Source organism: Hevea brasiliensis, unplaced genomic scaffold, assembly GCF_030052815.1.
Source record: "Hevea brasiliensis isolate MT/VB/25A 57/8 unplaced genomic scaffold, ASM3005281v1 Scaf290, whole genome shotgun sequence".
Classification (NCBI taxonomy): domain Eukaryota; kingdom Viridiplantae; phylum Streptophyta; class Magnoliopsida; order Malpighiales; family Euphorbiaceae; genus Hevea; species Hevea brasiliensis.
Window position 1 is genome coordinate 53587 of NW_026614796.1, and position 24672 is coordinate 78258.

Below are 24672 nucleotides of genomic sequence, written 5' to 3' on the forward strand. Positions count from 1 at the left end.
TTGTCAGATGTCCCGAGTGCGTCCCCGAAGTCGGAATCGGCAAAGGTAAACCCAAACCTTGCTTTTTCGTAATTTTCTAGTGCTTAAATAGGATTAAAAATCCATAAAATATTCGTGGTAGCTTAGAAAATTACGATTCTTTTTGCAATAGCTTAGTAATATTGCTAAGGACCGCGGGGCAAAGTTTTATAATTTTTAGAGCTTGTTTGGGCTTTGCAAAAATGATCAATAATAATGACTAAATTGAAATTTTGCGTATTGTGATGGATGATCGATTTGATGGGCCTGGGAGGGGTGTGATATGATTGAACTGTGGATATATGGATTGTGAATATAGAAGTATGTTTTGAGCCATTTTGCAGGTTGGGTAGGTCCTAGGTATAAGGGAGACTCTGCCGAATTTTCGGCACGACTTAGGACGTATTGGTCTTTTTCTTTGTTTGTATTGTGTCTTTTTTATTATATGATTGTAATAAAATTGTCAGTGAGCCGATGACCTTCTTCCTCCGCCCAGCCGCCTCAGTGACCATCGTCAAGTCTGTGAGTAGAATATTAATTTTAATTGTAATTTCGATATTATTATATGTTCAAGCATGCCCATGCATCACTTATATGCATATATTTATGTAGTTAAACTCTAGGCACGATTTATGTTGCATTCATAACTATTGATGTGCCAAGGATGTTGTTGTGGTAATTTGGAGCAGTGTGCGTGCGTTGGCGTGCGTGTGATGTGGTGTGGACTATGGATAGACGGGGTAGTCACGGCTTGAGTAATTTCTGGGACCCGATCCTTCGAGGGGTAGTCACGGCTTGAGTAATTATTTGGGACCCTCGATTTGATTATTTAAGTGGAAGTCCGAGCTTGAGTAATTAGGCACGGGTTGGATTTAAGAGAGTCGTATAGGGATCGGCTCCATATGTTATGATTGATACTACAGGTGTGTGAGTGCTCCAAATTACCTTTTTGATGCTATGATGTGAATTTATTCGATGTTGCACTTCATTCCACAAGTTGCATTAGTTTTAGATAGTTATAGAGATTATGGTTAAAATTGATATTTTACTCTCTGAGTCGAACTCTCACTCTGCTCAAAAATTTTCTGAGCCACAGGAGGATATTTTTGAGGTTAACTCGCTTTCTCCCTCGCAGTCAATTATTACCGCTTGTATAAACTTGTTAAATCTTAGAATTTCCGCATGTGTTAGAAATGTTTATTTGATTTGGGTCAAACTAAATTATTATTTTGGGACACCAAACTTAATATACTATACATGTTTGATGGATTGGATGAGGAGCCGAGCTCCCATTTATTTTTATGTTGATGAGTATGTGGAGGGTGAGTGAGCTCCCAAATGACTATATATTGTGTTTACTGGTCGGGTGAGTCAAAACTCCCGTTGGAAAGTCCATTTTATGGCGGACTCTGTCATTTGTTTTCTTGAAATTGGGCCCAAATGGGCCTTAGAATTGGGTAAATGAACAGTTAAGGCTTACTACGGGCCTCGGTGGCTTTAGTGTTTCACAGTTCCTAGTGACTGTCCGGCCCATAGGTTGTGTCGTGACACTAAATTTCTATTTACACCAAAAATAATTAATTAATTTATTAATTATTTTTAGACCTAAGAATTAATTAAATTAATTTTTTATGAAATTAATTGAATTAATTTTATTTTATTAATTTAATTAATCTATAACTTGAAATAATTAATAATTTATAGAATGGTTATATGAAATAATGAAGTTGGTAGCGATTTAGCGATTTCAAAAAATGGGCAAGTAACTATAAGAAAAGCTATAAGAGTCGATATCTTTATAACGTAAAATCCTCTCAATATATCAAACAACAATAACTCACTCTAATAATCTATTTATTTTTATTTTATCTGACTTTTAATTTTCAAAGCTCTTGCATTTAATTTTAAATCATATACTTTCCTTTTAAGCAATCAAAGCATTCAATTTCAGTTCACTTGCCTTTTATTACTTGTTATTCGTGAGATTAATGAAACTACATATAATAGAGTCACTTCTCACAATAGTTCGATCCGAGAAGGCATAGTATAATTTCAGATGATATATTCAGTATCTGACACGCTCACGCAACTATAAACTGTGAGATAGATAAATTGCTTCTTGAAAAGGAAACAATTTCGTTTGTTTTTTATTTAAATCAAAATTCAAGAGGTTTAGTTTTTTTTTTAACTAATTTTCTTGATTTATTTTCTTAAGTTCAAAAATCAAAAAGTTTATTTTTTTTAATTTTTTTTACTTAATTAAACTTAAATTAAAATTTTCAAATTAATTTGAATAAAAAAATTAAAAATAACTAATTTTCAATAAATATAGAGGTTAAACTTTGCTTTTAAGATGAGCACTAGTAGAGTTTAGTGGAATTCTGCTTTGGTCCAATATCATATAGCATCGTACTGGCGGGTAATGCTGTGGGTATATTTGTGACACCTCATCTTGACTAACATAATTAAATTCTAATTCTCAATATATGTGTAATATGGTTTAGGAAAATTCTTACCAAATGATATTACTCGTCCTAAACCGAGTCAAATAGTCAGCGCTTAGATAAAGAATTCAACGTGGTAGTCAAGTGTTAACGCTTAGTCAAAAAGTAAGACTATGTAGAAAGGTGTTTGACAAACTCGACCTAGCAAACCCACACTGAGCAAAGAAGTACTCGGACAACCCAGACCGAGTAGAAAAGGGGTAAGAAGATTGATCAAGTGAAAACGTTTGCTCCGTAACCTAAGCATCTAAGCTGAGTATCAATTGTACAGAGCATTAGCAATGCCAATCAATGATAAGGTCAAATCTTTAAGAGGAGGGTATATCAGGATATCAATCCAATATTCAAGATTATTGTAAATAGTAGCAATTGTTACTTAGCCTACAGTTTATAAATATGAGAAACAGTTATTAATTAAGTACATTTACTCTATCAAAATCTCTATTGAACTTATTACTATTCATTTTCATTACTTTCAATTCATATTTCTGACTTAATCATCAAAATGGCTAGCCAATAATAAGCCACCAACTTCACTACTCTCTTATTTTACATACTTGCATTGTATTTAAACTGGTTTTCAAAGGCTCACAGCAGCTTCACCTAATTTCAATTTATAATATTAATATGTAACATCTATATAGATGAAATCTACTTATACATCGTGTATTGAATTATTTATACAAGAAAAATATCATATGCAAACACCATAATTTGACCAAGCGTAATTTTGAATATGTCCAAACTATGTTCCACTTTTCTTTTAAAATTAAGAAAAATCTCATCATGCACATGATTCTACTGATTCTACAATCGCCAACGAATACCCATTCAACCCAAATCTTGCAGACGAAAACCTAACTGAGTCACCGTAACTTAGAACTCGCTCTCCAAACCGAGCTGACTCACTTCCACCGTGCTTAAGCAGCAATCTTCCCTCCTCTTTGTATGCTTTTCCATTCTCAACCCTTCCCTTCATTTCCCTGATAAAACACCAAAGGTTCTCAATCAATGTTTTCTTCTTAATGGGTAAAGCTAAAAGCCGCTCTTTACAATCCTCGAGTCTTTTCAATATGCATTCCAACTCAACTGAGTCACCAAAATTCAGGCAACTCATTCTTTGGTTAAACTCCTCTGCTCGGATTGAGATTTCATTTGTTGATGACAAATAATCTTCTCCCACCAAATTTATGATCTGCTGCACTAATTCATTACCTTGCATATGCAAAGAATTAGGTATTTTGCATATTTCTTCCATTAAGCTCGTCAAAGAATCTATCTCTCTCAGAAGATCAGGGTTTGTTAGTGCTGAAACTTTCTCTTCTTCTTTATCTTTCTCTGCTGTGCTTGAAGTTGAACAGAGAAAGAAACCCAGAACCCTTGAGGTTGATAAGAGATGTTCAAGGTATCGAGCATACCTGTAATTTCCAAGATAATTAACATGAAAACCAAGGAAAAGAAACTGGAAAAACACTAATAAAAATGAATGAATTGAGAAAATGTTCATTTAGTTATGAAATTTTCCCTTTCAGAGAGATTCTTTCTATGATCTTGATGCCTTTCTACTTGCTGGCTAGAGCAACACAAACCTGAAACATCCAGTATTCATATTCAAAACTAAGAGAAGAAGAAGAAGAAGAAGATCATACCATCTAACCCATGAAGATAATTCCCAAGCTATGGGCGTGGTGTTATCTCTAAAGCTTGAAAGTTTGAGGTAGTTTCTGCCTCCTGTGGAAGGATAAACAGAAAGCTGGTCTTGGAGGATAAAACTACCATCCTTGATGATGTGATGCACGATGGCAAGGCACTTGATAGCGACGGAGGAGTCATGGGTAGACTGCAGCCTGTCCATAAGGGCCTCAATTGCAGCGGCAGCGGTGGCGCGTGAGCTGTAGCCATAGGAAAGCATAGTGGTGATGTGCTTTGGGTGTGGAGGAGTAAATGGGTCGTGAGTTGTGGCTCTAAGGAGGGCTAAGTGGAGAGACAAGGTTTTGGGTTTAGAGATTATGGCTGCTTTGCTTTGAGAAGCCTTGTCTTTGATTATCCCTATTATGTCTCTAAGATTTGTTGGGCGCCCCATGAAAGCAAAATTTGCTGGTTTACAGAGGCTAAAAGATTGAATGAAAAGATGAAGATAAGAACTAAACAAGAGATAGACGATCGAACCACAATAATAATAGAGACAGAGGGGATTGGGTGGCCTGGTGGGGTTGATTATATTTATGCTTGTCAAATTCTTCAGCAGTATGCATTTATGGGTTTTTTTTTTTTTTTTTTTTTTTTTTAGCTTCTCATGGAGAAAAGACATAGTGGTTATGGTTGTGCACGTGTACACTGATTCTGACAAATTTTTCTGAGAATTGATTGGCTAATTTCAAATTTACAGTTGCAATACAAGGACGTCATTTTGTTGCATTTCGAACGAATAAGTAGCTACCATGTATTCTGAGTAGACCTGGCCAGCTTGCAGACCTTGAATCAAATCGGGTCTAACCCTTATTAAATTCAGGACTGGTCCTAGGCAATTGTTTATGGGTTTGAATTGATCTGAACCTTATATAGAAGTTAATTTAATCCCTCTTACTATTAAATCAGAACAGACAATCCGATTCGGTTGGAACTTTATTTAACAGAATAATAATATAGTGCTAACTCAAAAACTGAAAACGAAGTCGACTCAAATTGAAATTATCATTCAAACATATCATATTCGATTTGAATTGTCTTGGACTAGAATCAGCTTTGCTTAGGACAATTTAGTTTCAATTGATTTACTTTGTCAATTCTAAACTATCGGTTTAGGCTTAAAATCGCTCCAATGACTAAATTTAATTATAAGTGTTTGATGATTGAAAAAATTGACACATATTGAAATGCTTTATACTTGTGATGCCTAATAATCACTTATTTAAATAAAATTTCAAAATATTTACTCTTTTAAAACCCATTTATGGGTAGGTTTAATTTGATTTATTTATGATGTTAATGGTTTAACTTTTTTTAATATTAGTTTTTTTAATGTGTTATGCATATTGTTTACACTCATTACTCGTGATTTAATTTATTTTTATATAAATTTTTTATTAATTTTTTATATATAATTATAAGATTAAAAATTATTGTTTCAATCTAAATAGTAATAAAATTAAACAAATAAAACAGAAATAAGTAGTAATAGATGTTAATTTGAAGTGAATAATTATATTCAGAATATCTATATAAAAATTTATTAAATTAATATAATATAAGCTAATTTTACAATTTAAAAGGGAAAAATGCAATAATTTTAATTTATTTAACATAATCATTTACATTATCAAAAGTTTTAAAGTTGTATCTTAATATTTCTTAAAAAATTAGTATAATATGGTTTTTTTTACTACTATAAATTGTGTGAGGTATAATTTAGATTTTTCATGAACATTAAAATAAATATGATTAATTTCCTTAACTACATCATTAGTTTTGGTGTAAATTTTCCCTCTTTCAAAAGAATCTGTAAAAATATCAACCGCATTATTAAATACAACAATTCTATTTTTAAATGCCTTTAAAAAAATAAATGAGTTATATGGATTACAAATCAAACATAAAATATAATAAAATAAAGTTCATAATAAAAGATAATATTTATCTTAAAATAATCTATGTTAATATAAAATTTATTTATATAATTAGAAATTAGAGATAACTATTAAAATATAACCGATGATTTAAATTTTTCATATTTATAATTTCTTATTTTATTAATATACTCATACTTTAATCAGTTTACATTTATAACAATATATTCTTAATCCTCTCTTTCTATATAATAGTTTTTAGAGATAATTTCAATAATTGTAACATGTGATTTAGTATATTATTACAATAAAATGATAAAATTTTTATTTTTATGATATTAATATTATGAGATTTTATGATATTACATCATGTCTGTATCCATTTATGTAATGCTGACATAATATTATTTTTTATTTCAATTAGTGTTAGTGCAATTTAATATTTTGTTTAAAATTATTATAAGAATATATATATATATATATATATATATATATATTAATAAAAGGATAAAATTTTTATTTTTATGATATTTATATTATGAGATTTTATGATATTAAATGCTGACATAATATTATTTTTTATTTCAATTAGTGTTAGTGCAATTTAATATTTTGTTTAAAATTATTATAAGAATATATATATATATGTTCGCGTGAGTCAATATATATCAATTAATTATAAATAAATAAATTTAGCATATTTTTAGAGTTCATATTTTATATATATATATTTATATTATTTAATAATTCATTTTGTTCATCTTATTTATAATTTTTTCTAATTTTAAAATATGTTTGCTTATTATTTTTGTGGCATTAAAAATTTTAATATTATAAATAATATAAAAATTAAGAATATTGCTATATTTTCATACTTTCACTTATTTATTTGTTAATTAATTAATTAAGTATATGGCTTTTTTAAAATAACTCATACAGTTATAATATTCGAATCTTAGTTTAGTTATAATTTCTTATTATGAATCTTAACTTAATTATATTTGTTGCATCGTAATTTCTGTATTTTAAGACTAAAACTATATTTTTTGTTTAGTTAAATTTAAATAATTAACATTTTATAAACAACAACTTTATAATTATATTAAAATTATATAGACAAATAGATTATATATTAATTGTATTTTTAATTTTTACTTATTAATTTCTTATTTTAGTTAATTACTCCTTATAAAATTTTATATTTAATTAAAGTTAAATATAAGTAGGATTAATAATTTTAAATTTATATAAATTCTAATATTAAGAATTTTATATTTATATAAATATTAAAATTAATTTAAATAATAAAAATATAATTATAATTAATTTAAAAAATAAGAGTATTTTTAATAAAACCAATGTTTCCCCTTTCCTTCCCACATTTATATAAAATATAGATAATTTAGACTTTATTTTAAGATTTTTTTTCTCATGTATGGGATTACTTTATGTACCATAACATACATTAAAAAGAAAAACATGAACTTAGTGAAACTATTGTGGTCATCTCTTCTTCCACAAGATTTAGGGATATTTGTTTTCACCTATAATTTAGTTAAATTTATTTATCAGTAAAAAGTTATAAGTAAATTATTATTTAATTTAATTTATAATTTGAAAAAATTATATAAAATAAGTTAGAAATTATAAGTAAAAAATACCACTTAGTTATAACTTATCTCTTTATTTTAGAATTGTTGTCGGATTAGGTAAAAGAATATATTATTTTAATAACTTTTAAAAATATCAATATTAATCTCATTCAATTACATTTTTTTTATATTTTGATATATTAAATTACTTTTAAATATGTTTTAACTAAATTTTTAAACTATTTAAAATTAACGTTTAAATAGTTTTAATAAATAATTAATTAATTATTTTTAAATTTAATTTATATGTTAAAAAATAAATTTTAAGTGAAAAGTAATTACTCAAATTAAATACCCGTTTAATTATTTAATTCCTTTCAAAAGTCTAATAAATTAAAAAATAAATTTTATCTATATAATATTTATTATATTTACTAATTTTTATTTTTAAATAAAAAAATAAATTTTATTCTGACCTTACAAAGATTTTTTTTTTTATGATTTAAAGTTTCATAAAATATGAAACATAGTAATTACTATCAACTTTTAGTATAAGTGATTACTAATAAAAAAAATAAAAAATAAGTAAATTTATTAAAATAGATTAAAATATAAAATACAAAATAAAATAATTAATAAAACTGAGCGACAAGTAAAATTTATCCTGCATTGAATTGATACTAACGAAAACATAGTACAATGTCATAATTAGTAATGAATTGAGTCAGGTTGGCTTGCCGGTGGTCCATGAGTCGGCTAAGTCCAATGAATAAAGACAAGCTCATTTAGTCCTGTCTTCGTTACTACTCTTCGTCCATTTCCCACTTTTAAAAACTTATATTGAAAGCTTTTGTTTGTGATTTTAAAAAAAGGTTAAATAAGTTAAATTAATTTTTATTTAGTATAATTTTATATTAATTAATATTTATTTTAATTAAAATAAATTTTAATTTTAATAATATAAAATTACTTAATTAACGTATTAAATTAAATTATATATATATATAATATATTTTTTTATAAAATCAGAGATATTATGACAATCTTAATAAAATATTTCATCATTAAAATTTCGTGTGTGAATGAATGGGTCTCTCAATTATTAACATAATTCAAATTTTAATATTTTTTAAATTTATGAGAATTTATTTATTTAAAATTTTAATATTATGATAAAAATTGACTCTTATGTTTATAATTCATATTATATTTATAATTTATTATAATCTATTAAAAATTATTGTATACGCTTAACTTTAATTAATACCCAAATTTAAATCTTCACAATCATTAAAATAAAATATCAATTATAATTAATTCAAAATTTATTTGAGAAACTCATTGGTATTTTTGACCTTTTGATAAACAAAAATCTAAATTTCATTAACTTTTATGTGAATCAATTTAATATTTTAATATTGAAGTGGATGGTGAACATGTTGAATAAAATAAAACTTTTTTCAGGGCCACAATATGTGGAAGACACAACTTCTTCATCAATTTATTGGAATGCTATGGAGCTCAAAAACTTGACAAAGCGATTTGTATTTTATTTGGGGATTCTTTAATTTCATTATTGCCAACTGATCTAATGGCATCATTTATTAATTTCAACTTAGAGTGGTGATCGTTCATTCGCAGCCGTTTCAGTCTAATCACAAAATTTACAGGAGTTTGCGGTTTTAGTTTCGTTTAAAATTTATTTAGAATTAAAATTAAATTGAAATTTTAATACAATTTCGATTCAATTTTTTATTGTTTCGATTTTGATTCAATACAATTCTAATTCAGTTCTCAATTTTTAAAATAATTTTATATAATTATTTCCTTAAAAAGTCATAACTGAATTAGTTTTTAAGTTTTAAATTAGATTATTAATAAATAATATATTATATAATATATTTTTTAACTATTTATGAATTATATAATCTTAACTATAAAGTGTATATATGATTTAGGATTAAATATATTATATAATATAGTAATATAAATATATCATATAATATATATTTTAATTATTTATTAATTATATAATATTTAACTAGAAGATATAAATATAATAGTGAATTAATATATATATATGTGTGTGTATTAAAAGTATATAATACATATAAAAAATTATAGAAAAACATATGTATAAATTTAATTCTTGATTTAATACGTTTGAAATTTAATTTTAGTATGATTCCAATTCAATTCTTAATAAAAAATTAAAATTAAATTAAAATATTAAAATAATTTCAATTTGGTATGATTTTTTAGTTTAATTCGAAACCCAACAACTATGCATAGTCAAGCTGGCACTTGCACTTCTTAGCATACATGTATAATATATTGTTATATTCAAGCTTTTGTTCAGTCAAATTTAAAAATGGATAGAATAGCCACTGGCCAACCGAATTGACCAATGAAAAAGAGGAATTGGGATTAATTTAAAATATTTAAATTTAACATAAGGAATTAAAAATCCCACAATATTGCGTTTGATAGGTGATATCATATACCTTACCCAAATAGTTTCACCATACCAAACGAGGCCTAATTTACCACTACTCCTCATTCCTCCTTCCCCAATATAATCTTTTTTTATTAATGGATTACATAGTTGACAATTCGAGTACACACTACAAGTGAATTTAAATAAATTTTTATTGAAATGGAATCGAGAAAGTTCTAGAGGAGCAACAAAAAGAGAAAATTGAGTGAGTTTTTGTTTGGCTTTTGTGAGGAATAGGATATTCAAGTGGGTTTTCTGTTTCAGCTATGTTGGACAAAGGAAAATCAAGTGAAAGGAAGTTCTTTTGATTCGAGCTGGTTCTCGTGCAACTAATGACTATCAAATTTTTTTTTTTTGTTTGACCAAGATGGATATTGAATTACGTTTTTGTTTTAAAAAAAGTCAGAATAGCTCATATTGGAGATGCAAAATCGTATATGTATGTCTAGATTTGACTTTGATTTATATATATATATATATATATATATATATATATATATATATATATATATATATTACCATGTATAATATGAGTATTTTTCTAGTTAGGTATGTATTTGCAAAAGGGGAAGAGAAAACATTGTTTCAGAGAGAGAGAGAATAAGAGTGATTGTGAGAGAGGGAGAGAGAGAGAAACTGTTGTTAGAGAGAGAGAGAGAAAGAGAGAGAGAGGAAGGAAAAAACATTTCTAGAGAGATTGTTGTAGGAAGAGTGAACTTTTTGAATGAAAATGAAAAAAGAGGGAAAAAAAATATATTTATTTTTCATATTATTAAATTAATTTATTATTTTTATTAAATTACTAAAAATAAATAATATAAAAAATAATAAAAAATCAAGCATTCAATTAAAATAAATAAAAATTAAAAACACCACGTAATGGAATAAAAAAAAAAGTTTTGGGGCAAGGCTTGTTTGGCAACGGGTATTAAAACAACTAATTAGTACTGGAATAATAAGAATTGCCGGACTCTCAGCATGGGGGAACTCGTGATGATGATGAAAGCGATTGGGCAGCTGCGATAATTTTGCTTTATGTAGAAGATAAGAATGACGTCTATTTCTATATGAATCGGACAATTGGTCTTAGGTTGTGGATCAAGAAGATTGGGACCTGAGGGTGATGATAATGGGCTCCACTCCATTCTATGAGTGGCAGCCTTCGAATACTCAACCTGCGCCTTTCTATTTTTTCCATCCACCGTCCCCACACCATCGCTTATTATGAAAGCAAACTCCTATTTGAGCAATCTTCCTTAGAACAGCTAAAACTAATTTGGGCAAATTATAAATTCAATATATTAAAAAATTGTGTACTTCTCTCGCAAATCCCACACATATTAACTAGTATAAATAAAGAACAATACAATAAGACAACTTTTTTTCTTTGTTGGATACCTGGAATTCATTCTGAGAACTTCCCCCATATTCTGACTTGCTTTCCTCCATGTATTTTTTATCCAGGCAATACAAGAGCCAACTCATATTGCCCAAAATTCGATTTCTTCTTTTGACTGCTTTAAATGAATTCCCATTTTCTCACTTTTCACATGAATCTGGAGCTAATGGCCAACTTTGAATTTATTCGAAGTTGCAAGGCCACAAATTCTCTTTGCAGCAAGTGCCGCACCAGCTTGACTATGCACAAAAATGGCCCTTAAGCTTATTATTGCACAAATCAAACGAGAGGCCGGGTCGGAGTGGACGTTTCTTCGACTCCCTCAACCTTCATGTTTAGGCAATTTAACGGATTCTTAACGGATGCCAAAATGTTCCTACCGTTAACCGAATCTCCGTCGTTTTCAATCTTACTCGATTTTAAGGAATTGCCTCCCGCAATCAAGAATGCCCACCGGCCAATTTGCTTTCCTCTACTACTACCTTCTCCGCTGCTTCTATACCCTTTCCTCGAACTCCCTTCCGTTGCCAAAATCACATTGAAACTCACTGCACGTTTCAGTTTCGCGCTTGCCATCATCTGCTTCCTCACCTCCTCCGGAAATCTCAGTGTATACCTTTCAATATTATCTCCTGCTTGAACTAGTGAATGCCCCGTCGAATGCGATCTTGGAAACTTTTCGGAAATACCCAATCTCGGTGGCCGATTCTTCGCCTGAATCGTGTTCGCGATATTAGTAGCCTGTGGCTGTGAGTCACTGTTTTGCTCTTCATTCACGGTAATTGCGACTTCTTCAGCGACAGTAGGTACAGAGTTGTGTTGATTCGAGTCTGTTGTTGTTGTTTGTTGTGGTGTGCTCTTCGGAATTTCGACAGATTCCGGTGTGAGCTTGGCTCGGCAAACCGGGCAAGTGACATGAGAAGCCAACCACTCATCAATGCATTCAGGATGGAAAACGTGATTACATTTGGGTAACAAACGCAGCGTTTCATCATCTTCAAATTCACTCAAGCAAACTACGCATTCTAGCGTTTCTCTGCCAATTTTAATATCTTTCACCTCAGAGTAGACGAAGACCGGGAACTTCTCGATCACGGCAGGATCGAGGCCAACCCCCCGCGATCTATTCCCAGAGGCAGTAGTGTTGGGGAGGTTACCAACATTTGCGTTCTCAGAACACTGACGGATGAAGACGGAGAAAATTCCAACAAAGAAGAAAGCACAAATGAGCACGACGATCACTGTGGCCATCGTTGGATCGAAATTTGAGTACAATTTATATTGGTTCTCCTGTTTTCCAGTGGTGGGCTGTGCTCTCGCGGAGAACACAAGCGAAAGAAGAACAACATAGAACCACATGATGATCGGACGGCTGAGATTAAGCCTGTTCACTCTCATTTTTCAACGCTACCGAGAGTACTGGGGTGGGATCTGATCTTTTGTAGCAAGAGAAAGAGTGAAGCAGCACAGGATATAAAAGGGGAAGAATTGAATGAGAAGCGAAAGAGGCGTTGCCGTGGGCGGGAAGAAAAGCGGAATCGTGAGTGCTGACGTCATAAAAGGAGCGGAAAAAAATTTCCCACGTGGCGAGCAGATAAGAAGTGGAACAGAAGTAGAGCGTTTATCGTGTGTCAAATTTTGATTGGTTAGAAGGAGACTGGTCCGCAAATTAATTATGATAAAAAATTTTATTTACATACCTTAAATTCACGATGAATCAAGTTGCAAGTGTGCGGCGGCAGCAGCAGCAAATGATTAAAACTGAATGAGGGAAAGCCGTGGGCGAAGAAGTGGAAGCAGAATCTAAATGGAGAAAAGGACAGGGTCCTATCGATATGGCAAAGGCCAAAGATTAAACGACTCGACAAACCTTTTACAAAAGAAAAAGAAGATAAAATTGGAATCAAATGGAAAGTGAGCAAGTGGGATAAGTTTTGTAGGGCTAGCTTGTTAACTTACAACACGTATCACGGACCACAGATTTGTCTCTTCATTATTAGGGTGGGATTGGCAACCTTTTTCGATAAACCAACTTTGTAGTTTTCATATTTAATGGAGATTTTCCTTTTTTTTTATAATTTTAATATAACCCAGAGATTCAGTTTATTTTCAAGTCAGTATTTTATATATATATATATATATATATATATATATATATATATATATATATATGATATGTTACACATAAAAAAGAAGTTTATGAGACAATCATCGAGGGGAAGAAAATATCATTTCATCCTCTTTGTAGCTGTATTTTGTCTTTTAATCCTAATTTATCAATATTCATGCATTTTTCTCTCTTAAAATTACATTTGTCTTTTTCCCTATTCATCTCTTGAATTTTTGAAAGAAAACTATTATTAAACAACAAGGAAAAATGGCATCGAAATTTGTTTGCAGCTCGATTTGGGATAGTTCAATTGTTGAATAATTTTTTCAAATTTTGTTTGAAATATGAAATTGAGATTTTCCTCATCAAAATTTGGATTGTATGGAGAGAAATTTGAGTGTGTTCAGGGGAGAGAGATTTTAGGCTTATTGATTTGAGTGAACGTGCAGTGATGGATTTAGAAAAAAAAAATATTACTGGTTCAATACATTATATATATATTAACAATAAAATTTTTAAATTAATTTTCAAGTATTAAAGGTTTGATATTTAAAAATTTAATAGAATAAAATCTAACCAATCTAACTAATGAAAAGAAGAATTTAATAAAAAGAGAGTTCAATTGACTCTCATTCTTGAGTGTGGATCCGCCGTTGTGAGTGTGGTAGGGAGGCCAAAACAAAAGGAAAGATAGTTTGTTGAGAAAAGAGTTGCAGAAAATAGAAAATAGTGGACAGAGATCATTTACTTTTATTTTTTATTTTCTTTTTTAATTTAATTAATCTACAATAAAAATTAATCTTTATTGCTCCAGTTAATGGTGACAAGTGAACTTAATATTTTGTTTAATTTGTTAAGTAGGGGTTCAATTGCCTAAATATTTAAATAGCGTTTAGGGCCTGTTTGATTTAATTATTAGATATAGCTGATAATCGTTAGCTGATTGATAACTGATTTATGTTAAATATTTGATAAAATTATGTTTAGCTGTTACTATTGATATAAAAAATAGCTAATAAAAGTAAATATCATATAATTTATTTTATTAGTGAAATAAATATAATATTATAAATTTAATATATTATATCATTTATTTTATTATTAAAATAATTATATAATTATTGATTTATTATATTATATCATTTATTTTATTATTGAAATAAAAAATAATTAAATAACTTTAAAAATATAATTATAAAATAACAAAGTGATTATTATTGTTGATACATAAAAAAATTTATAATTAATTTTAAATTTTTAAATATAAAAAACGTATTTTTTATAATAAATAAATGTTTTATATTGTTAATAAAAGAATATTTTAATAAAGTTATAATGCGTTAATTAAAATATTAAAATTATAAATGAAAAATATAAAAAACATTAATAATATTTATTTTTGAGTTAAATAAAAAAAGATAATATGGTATAAATAAAAAATAAAATCGAATCAGCTATCAGCCGATAAAAAATAGTTTTCAAAATAGCTATCAGCTTTACTTTTTAAATTTACCAAACACTCTAGTTCACTTGTTTAGATGTCAATCAGTTATCATCTGCACTCAACAGGTAAACTAAACACTAATTTAATATTTTGATCATAGTCAAACATTACCTTTGATGGAATAGTATTTAAAAGTTAAGAGAGTGGTTTATGAAAAAATTACTCTCTTAAAAATTAATGGCGATTTTTAACTAAGGTCAATGAGATTATATAACTATTTTTATATTTAACATCTAATGCAACAACTATTTTTATAAAATACTTTTGCTACAATAACTATATAAACAACTAACTGCTAATAAATAATATTTAATCACTAATAATCAATAAAAAGAGCTGATAGTTATTAAAGCAATTAACAGGTATTAAGACAGCCAATATTCTAATCTCTGACTTGATTCATTAGTTGATAACATACCACTCAACTCATGTTTGAATCCTACTCTTTCAATTTTCGTACCCAAAAAAAAGTAAAGATTCAATAGTATAGATGTAGTGGATCAAAAGTCTAAAATCCAATAAAATAAAATGTGAAAGTGTATAGTCAAAATATAAAATTTGCTTAATTCACATGTTACTTTATAAAGATAGATATCAAAGTAGAAGATACACATTAACTTTATAATCCTACCAAAACAAAGTAAACTTGCATACTCCATCATATATATAGTATACATTTATTTCCCTTGAAAAGTTAAGGATTCTGCATGCATATATAGCAGCAACAGCAGATTTGGAATGACAAATGATTTATTTCCTTCCATAATTTTTGCCCTAATTTTTTAAAATGGTTTTGATTTGTTTCACTTAATTAGTGGCCAACATTGATTATGGCCCATTTCTGTTGCAATGCCATACAACTATGCTTTCCTTATTGGAATAGCCTCGTTGGCTTTTTCAACCATTTTATGGGATTCAACGTTTGCTTATTTGCCTCAATCTCCAAAGGTCTACATTCCCTTTTGAAAATAAAATAAAATAAAATAAAATAAGAAAAATAATTTGGGACGATTTTTGGCTGAAATCTACAGTTCAAGATTTGGTCAGGGAATGAATAGAAATCAGACTGGTTGATTATGGTTCTAGCCGATTCTGATTCTTAGCCACTTTCAATTTACTTAATTTTTTATTTTGATTATGAATTTTAACAATTTTGATTTAGGTCTGAAAATAGTTTCATTCATATGATACGCTTTAAAGTTATATTTTTTTTAATTAATTTTTTTCCATAATATGCGTTGGATGTTATTATTCTCGTTATATATGCTCGTGATCTAATTTTTTATATATAATTTCCATTAACTTTTTATAGATGATATAATATTATCATATTATTATAAATATTATGTTTAATTATTGAAATTAAAATATTAATTTTAGTGTTATTTAATTAATTATATAAATAAAAATATTTATTAATTTAAAATTATTGTATTTTTTATTGGATCATATTTTTTATAAAAATTATATGTTATATATATAATAATAACATAATTAGAAACTTAAATATAATAGATGAAAATATTTAAAATTAAAATAAATTAATAAAATATACAAGTTAGCTAATTGAATTTAATTTATTCAAACTTTATTATTTTATTTTTTTAAAATAAGTATGATTTGCATTTATTATAATTTTTATAATTGAAAATAATATTAATTTACATAATGAGATTGTATATATAGCTATATTAATATGAAAGAAATTTATTAAAGAAAATTAGGAAATATAATAATTTTTAAAATGTATTTTATAATTCAGCGTATTATCATTATATTGATATTTTGAAATTTTATATTGTCATATTGTTTGATACAAATAATTTAAAACCTATTTAATATACTATTTAATATTTTAATAAGTATTTTTATTTTTTTAAATTATGGATTATATTATATATATTATAAATACATTATAAATTAAAATATAAATTTAATAATGTGTTTTTAATTAATTCATATTAACTATATAATAAATATTCTCAACTAGTCAAATTCGTATTTTCTTCTTATTTTTATTATTTTAAAAATTTAAAATATAATAATTTAAAATTAATATTGAGAGGAATATAAATTTTCTTGTAAATATATGCATAAATATAATTATACTTTTAATAACTTTATAATCAAAATTGACAATTCAATTAAGAATGACTAATAATTTAAAAATAAAAAATATGATTATACATATAAGGATATTACAGATTATAAAATTAATATATATTTAAACTAAATAGAGTTGAAAAAATTAAAATTTCATACAATCACATGTATAATGTATTTTTTTATATGAAAATAATATATTAATAATTTCAAATATTATAGAATACATCAACATTAAATATAGAAAAGAATTAATATATTTTAGCCTGTATAGATATCATTGAATTTGTAATGATATTTATATAATTCGATATTGACAATAATAATAAAATCCTAATGATCACATTCACGTGCAATTACAATAACAAGAATGATATATGTAACATATAAAAACTCAAAAAATGTAATGACTTATAAATAAATTTCACCCGTTAGAAGAAAATATGTAGTTAAAAAAAAATCAAATTATGAATCGAAGTTAATTAAGTTTAAATTTTATCGCATGAAAACATAGAACGTAAAATCCATTACTAAAATTTGAAGAAAAAAGTAGCTACAAATTTATAGAAAAATATAATATTTGTCATTGAATAAGTTATTGATATAAATAAAAATTTTGTATTTATTTAACTAGTTAAATTTTGATAATAATTTTTAATTATGTTAAATAAATATATATTTTCTAATAGTAATTTTATAATTTAATGTTATAAATTTTAAATATTTTAAAATAATAAAAAAATAAATTAATATAAGTGAGATTCTATTAGTGTTAATGTTGTTTATTAATTTTATTGTAATAAACTAAAAAATTTTTAAATTAAGAATATAGAATTATAATATGATTTTTAGATTAAGTATGATTACTATTAAAACAATATTAAAATTTTAATTTATATTGATTAAAATAATATTTAAAATTAAAATTATTTATAAATTTAGAAACAGAAAGTTGTTGCTGTAACGCCCTCACTTTAAGTAGTTCCGTACATTCTACTGTTTCGATTATTAACGTTTGTTTGGAATGATTAGGATGTCTAAAATCACACTTAAACTAGAGTGAGAGTCGTAAATTGAATTAATAAAGATCAAGCAAAATTAAAGAAAAATAAAATAAATGAAGTGCAAATAGGTTAAATGAGTACAAACTTATAGCGATGAGTAACTACAGGTCTAGTAGTTATTCCATTTTTGTAGGATCTTGTGCATAAATAAGTCAATAAAATGAAAAGAAATAAGTTCAAATAAGTAAATAAAAAACTAAGGGAAAAATGAAATGAAGGACTTATCGGGTATTAAGGAAAAAGATAAATTGAAAACCCGGTAAGAGTAAAATTTGATCAATGAAATTTAAAGGTTCCACATTGACAAAAAAAAATGAAATTTATTAAGTTAATAAAGCCAAATTAATTTAATTAATGGAGATTATAAAAATTAAATATGATTATTTAGTTAGTCAAATGAAATGATTACAGAGTTTAACTAAATTACAAGTTTGCCATTACCCATAATTTATAACTTTGCCATTTTATATTTAAATATTATAAATATCATTAAAAAGGAAAAAGAATAAGAAAATTCATCTTCTTTACAGCCCATCCAATCGGCACTCTTCACCATCAATCTCTCTTTCATTTTCTTTTACCATTAAAACTCCATACAAGCTTTGAAACCCTAATTTCCACCACCATACATATAGCAAATTAAAAGAAAAACTAACCTTGAGCCCTAATTTGAATAAACCAACTAAGAAATCAAAACAATTTGGAGGTTTGGGAAGGTAGAAAATTCTGTTGGAAGGGACCAAGAAGGAGCTTCAAGTTTTGGTTGATGGAAAATGTGATTTGAGGTTAAGGGAAGCAAGAAACTAAGGTTAGTGCTAGTAAATTCAAGTGAATTTGAAATTTTAGTAACTTGGGGTTAGGGTTTCTAAAATTGGGGGTTTAAATTTTTATGCTCTAGATGATGCATGTATGCCTAAATTTAGTTTATTTTGCATGCTATGAGTGTTATAAGTTGATGAGATAACCAAACCATCAATTGAATGGAAGGATGTACAATGAGATAGATTCTTGATAGCTTGTGTCCAGAGTGTTCAATTGACCATAACTTGAGTTCTATAACTACAATTGTTGTGAAATTAGTGCCAAATTAAAGATGAATCCATATCTGAAACTTTGATGTTTTGACCCTTATCGAAATCCTTGAGCAACTTGATTAAATTGTTAGACCAAAGTAGAGTAGTTGAATATAGAATTCACATAATTCCAGCAAAATATCCTGTGATATTCGCGTACTAAAAATGGCATAAATTACAATGTATAACTCCAATTGAGATTATCCAAATTGTTATAGAAACCTAAGACCTAGAGCTACAATTTTGATTCAGAGACCTTACACAAATTCTGGGTGTAAGATGCCCAAATGTGGAATAGAAAATTGAGGTGAAAACCTGGAAAATTGACCATGTGAATAGTAAATATGCACATGGTCATAACTCATTGTAGAAAACTCTAATGAAGATGAGCTAATATAATCTAGAAACTTAAGAAATAGGGCTACAACTTTTGTTTAGAAACTTTCCTCCAATTTTGAGTGTAAGAATCCTAAAAGTTAAATGTAAAACACTGATTTGAATCTGAGATCCTACAGGTGTAGGATTCATGAGTCTAGGCTAGTTAAATTGCCACAACTTACCATACATAACTTGAAAATTTATGATTTTGAACCTGTGTGACCAGGAAACATAGGGAAACAACTTATATGAAGAACATCAGGCCAAAATATGATTGTAGCTTGTCCAAATGGCTGGATAAAATGAGGTTCCATAATCTATCAGATTCTGGAACAGTAGAAGGGTCAGTGAACCAGTCTTGGTTAATTAACCATATCTTGAGTTACAAAACTCTAAATTAAGTAATTCAAAAACAAAATGAAAGTTAACACATTGAGAAATAATTTTGATGAAGAAAGTGAGGTCAAATTTCCACTGTAGATTGACCTAATGTAATAGTGAACTTAAGTTATAAATTCTGAAAATTTTGAAATACTCCTAAAATGACTTGAATTATAGTTGGCAATTAATGCCAATAGCTTAATGAATTAAAATGTGAGATGAACATGAAATTGGGGCTTGTGTTCCCATTATGAATGGCATAATCAAGATTGAGCATGAATAGTATAATAAATAGTAAATACAATGATATAATGTAAAGAATAAATGCTTAAAGTACTAATGTGCCCATGTATGCCTTGTCTTTGTGATTGGTTTGGATAGGTTGTCATACCGATAGGGTTCTGATTTGCAGTACTGCTTATGGCTTTATGCCATTCTTTGATTTATGGCTTATAGCCATTCCGTTGTTTTTCTGATACACATGGCTTTATGCTCAATTGATGTTATGGCTCTTGACTATTACATTTGCATACACAGCGGATACTATATGACCGATGGTGTGATGGCACTGTGGTACTTGATATCGATTGCTAGATTACCCATTTATTCAATCGATCAATCTTTATAGGTTACTTGGGCATTAAAATAAGTCTTAAAAATTCACTAATAAATAATGAATAGAAAAATCAATAAATTAAATATATTATAAATAGTTATAAAAAATACATTCTGTGTGGCATAATGGCATAATTTCATTATTTCTAATTATTTAGTTTATTTTTACATTATTATTGTACCACTGAGCGTTATGCTTAGCGCGTTGCTTTGCTACAGCGTAGGTGCTGAGAGAAGGATAATACCAGTAGATGATTGATTGGGATTACGAGATCGGTGCATTGTGTCAGTATGTCACCTCAACTGCGATTGCATTGGTCGGGTACATCTAGTTGATGTTTTTTTTTTTAATTTTTGATCATTGTAATTAATTATTAAGCATGTAATGTATATTAAGAACTTGTATTCATGTGTATATTGTTGTAAATTAATGAAGTTTGTAAAATTTCATATTTAAACTGAGTATGAATGGAATGAGTATGATTTGAAAAATTGAATGGATGATGAAATTTTGAAATGATGAATGAATTTGAAATCTATGATTATTGATGAAAATTTTTAACAGGTGAGAAATCATCAATTGTTAATAAAATTGGGAAAACTACATCAGTTTCTCCCATTGATTTTTTTTGAAATTTAAAATAGTAAATGGAATGTAATTACCAATAAATAAAGTAAGATCAGATAAGGAGCTCCGGCACAGAATGTGACACGCCTCGCTCAACTACACTGTAGACCGGGTAAGGGGTGTTACATTTTGTATCCAGCGACTGGTTGCTTCGCTTAGGATGGACGAGGCGAAAAGCTCCCTGAAAGATGGGAAACTCATCCCACATCGGAATAAGAGTGAAAGGCAATGATATATAAAATGGGAAAGTTAATCACTAGATGCGCCTTTTTGTGGAATGACCTTGAGAGTTGGATGAACTCAGGGTTAGCGTGCTCTTTTGAGAAAAATTACATGATGGGTGGCCTCAGAAATTCTCCATTCTACATATGGGACAAAACCGTGAGAACATGGTAAAGTGGACAATTCGCTTTAATGGTTGGAGCTTGACCATTACTGATTCTTTGAAAATTATTAATGGCGAATTTATATTGAATAGCTTTTAATGGCTGAAAGTATTAACAATGAATTACTCGTCACTAAACATTATTAGCGACGAAATTCATATAGAATAACTTATTGTTATTGAAAGTATTAATGACAGATATGTCGTTGTCAAAAATTATTAGCAATAACTTTATAGAGAATATAATATATTGTATAGAATATAAAATATATTAGTTATAAAATTAGTGACTAATTTTTGTCACTAATTCATATTATTAACTATAAATATATATAATTGTTGCTATAAATAAATTTTTATTAATAGTTTTATAAATAATATAATTCATGAAGGGCATTATTGATAATGCCAATGTCTTTTATGAGTAACCAACTTTCCAACTTTCTGACTGAGCTTCATCTCATCCATACGCATTTATCCACTCTTTATAAAGTGGACATGAGTGGATAAGGATAAATTATGGAATGCGAGTAGGGTTGGCTACCACTTATTTGGGATCACTTGTTTTAAGATTAATGGGAGTAAATTTAAGAGTTCCTTTAATTTTAAATATTTGTATTAAAATATATATAAAATTAATTAAAATATGTATATAAAATACATAAATTTATATATAAAAATTAATCAAATAATAAATAAACTTATTATCATATAAACTTGAACTTTCTATAAACACGCCTTTTTAATTTTGATATTAATTCAATTTTTTTATTTAATTTTGATGAGAGCTGATGATTAATTTTTTTAGAAACCTATTTTTATTTTTAATAAAAATATTAATTTTAATCTTAAATTAAATTGAATTAATAAATTTTAATTTAAATTTAATTTCAATCATTTCAATTTAATCATTTTAATTTTAATTATAATTTCGTATCAGATAGGCCAGAATTAACTCTGAGAAGTACATCAATTTTAAGGGGTCTACGGCTCTGCGGCCGCTTACTTTTCAGAAGACCCACTAATTTCAAATTTCTCAAGCCAAAATTGGCGCCACAACGAACTAATCCTATTGGTTACTCTACCTTGCACACGGATCGCGATCCATCTCAACCTTCTCTCAACAACTTTGGACCGTCGATTACTGATAAATCCACCGCTCAAATCCCCTCCTCCAAAAATGTCATCTTCGCGCCACTCTCCGCTCCTCTATAAAACAATCCCCACACAACATCCTCAATCACCAAGTTTTTCCTTCTATTATTTCTTTCATTTTCTAGCCAAACAAACAATCACTTTTTCGTTCCAATGGCTCGCACAAAGCAAACCGCCCGAAAATCTACAGGAGGCAAGGCCCCAAGGAAGCAGTTGGCCACCAAGGCAGCGAGGAAATCAGCTCCGGCAACCGGTGGTGTGAAGAAGCCGCACAGGTTCAGGCCTGGAACTGTTGCCCTGAGAGAAATCAGGAAGTATCCAAAGCGCCCAGAGCTCTTGATCAGGAAGCTTCCATTCCAGAGATTGGTGAGGGAAATCGCTCAAGATTTCAAGACTGATCTGAGATTCCAAAGCAGTGCTGTTGCAGCCTTACAGGAAGCAGCTGAAGCATATTTGGTTGGGTTGTTTGAGGATACTAATCTGTGTGCTATTCATGCTAAGAGGGTTACTATTATGCCCAAGGATATTCAGTTGGCAAGAAGGATTAGGGGTTTGAGGGCATAGTTTGGGTTTGTTGTGTTCTATTATGTATTTATTTTTAGTTTTTTTTTTTAAATTAGAGATCTAGATTTTAACTGATTAGGGTTTGACTTATGAGTGTTAGAGGTGAAAATCCAGTGGAAAGTCTCGTCTTTTTGTTAAATCAGGTATTGTGGTAAACCTGTTTGTGAAAAGTTCTGTTTGGGTTTGATTCTTACTAGCATTAATCATTTCTTCTAATTAATCCAATCATGGGATGCTTCCTATAGCTTGAATAGGAAATGGAAATCTTAGTTTCAAAACTCTCCAATGGGCCTAAAGATCACTACTTTATGAATCCCATCTCTTTATTTTATTGCTTAAATTTTGGCTTTTGCAGCTTTCTTAACTGTATTTTTATGCTTTCGTAGTTTCAACTCCCCCAATTCATCATAGTCCGTATTACTATATGTGTTCTCTTGAAGGCTTTTGCTTTTGTGGTTCTGGAAATTATAACATGTTTTCTCCTGATTAAACAATAAAAAGTGTCAAGGCATTGGCAGTGATGGTACAGACAAGGAAGATGGCACAATTTGTTATGTCTCAGACTCTCTCCTTGTCTGCGTTTTCTAATTTTTCAATTATAGATGTTTGTAGTGCCCAGGGGAAATAGAAAAAAGTGCTTATATATTATAGTGTGTTCCAAGCAAAAGTGGGCTACTGTCTGAAATTTCAGTTCCTTGCTAATAAATTTATTAAAATTGACCCAAAATTTGAATTTGCAGTCTTGTTTATATAGCAAGAACAGTAGATTTCAATCATTGCAATGCAATTTATGGGATTAAAATCTAAAATTTTTAACAATTTGATATATGAATCAATTCTCATTTAAATTTCATTGAAGGATGAATTAGTGTAAAAGAAAAAATGATGGGTTGAGATACAAAAGACTGAAGCGATAGGTTAGCAATACCAAAAAGTAGATGATTCTCTTGCCTAAAGAAATGGAGAAACTGAAACCAGACTTCCCCTCTTGTCATTTTCTGTTTACAAACACATGGAAAGGATAAGGCAAAGACATGAGTGGAGAAACCAGGCTAGAAAGCAGAAACCAACCCCATTTATTTGTTCACATTGTGTACCCTTTTGCCCCAATCCAACTTAAAATAGGGGAAATAAAT

At 28.2% G+C, this 24672-nt stretch overlaps 3 protein-coding genes across 3 annotated transcripts; 1 reads left to right on the top strand and 2 right to left on the bottom strand.

Moving 5' to 3' along the window:
• Positions 1 to 3163: 3163 nt before the first annotated feature.
• LOC110652240 (putative clathrin assembly protein At4g40080) lies at positions 3164 to 4739 on the bottom strand. The gene is made up of 2 exons (XM_021807798.2): positions 4172 to 4739; positions 3164 to 3940 (listed from the first exon to the last, which is right to left on the bottom strand). Exons 1-2 carry the CDS (start codon positions 4603 to 4605, stop codon positions 3307 to 3309), a joined length of 1068 nt encoding a protein of 355 aa, XP_021663490.2. The 5' UTR covers positions 4606 to 4739; the 3' UTR covers positions 3164 to 3306.
• Positions 4740 to 11452: 6713 nt separating this feature from the next.
• Positions 11453 to 13639, bottom strand: LOC110652241 (E3 ubiquitin-protein ligase ATL6). Its single transcript, XM_021807799.2, has one exon. It carries the CDS (start codon positions 12972 to 12974, stop codon positions 11856 to 11858), a length of 1119 nt encoding a protein of 372 aa, XP_021663491.2. The 5' UTR covers positions 12975 to 13639; the 3' UTR covers positions 11453 to 11855.
• A 9407-nt stretch (positions 13640 to 23046) lies between these two features.
• Positions 23047 to 24263, top strand: LOC131176952 (histone H3.2-like). The gene has a single exon (XM_058141966.1). It carries the CDS (start codon positions 23126 to 23128, stop codon positions 23534 to 23536), a length of 411 nt encoding a protein of 136 aa, XP_057997949.1. The 5' UTR covers positions 23047 to 23125; the 3' UTR covers positions 23537 to 24263.
• Positions 24264 to 24672: the final 409 nt, after the last annotated feature.

Bases quoted from the DNA above. Each gene is read 5' to 3' on its own strand.
- LOC110652240 (XM_021807798.2), bottom strand. From the start codon at position 4,605: ATGGGGCGCCCAACAAATCTTAGAGACATAATAGGGATAATCAAAGAC. The intron at 3,941-4,171 runs GTATGATCTTCT...TGGAAATTACAG, and splicing joins TTATCTTCATGGGTTAGATG to GTATGCTCGATACCTTGAAC.
- LOC110652241 (XM_021807799.2), bottom strand. From the start codon at position 12,974: ATGAGAGTGAACAGGCTTAATCTCAGCCGTCCGATCATCATGTGGTTC.
- LOC131176952 (XM_058141966.1), top strand. From the start codon at position 23,126: ATGGCTCGCACAAAGCAAACCGCCCGAAAATCTACAGGAGGCAAGGCC.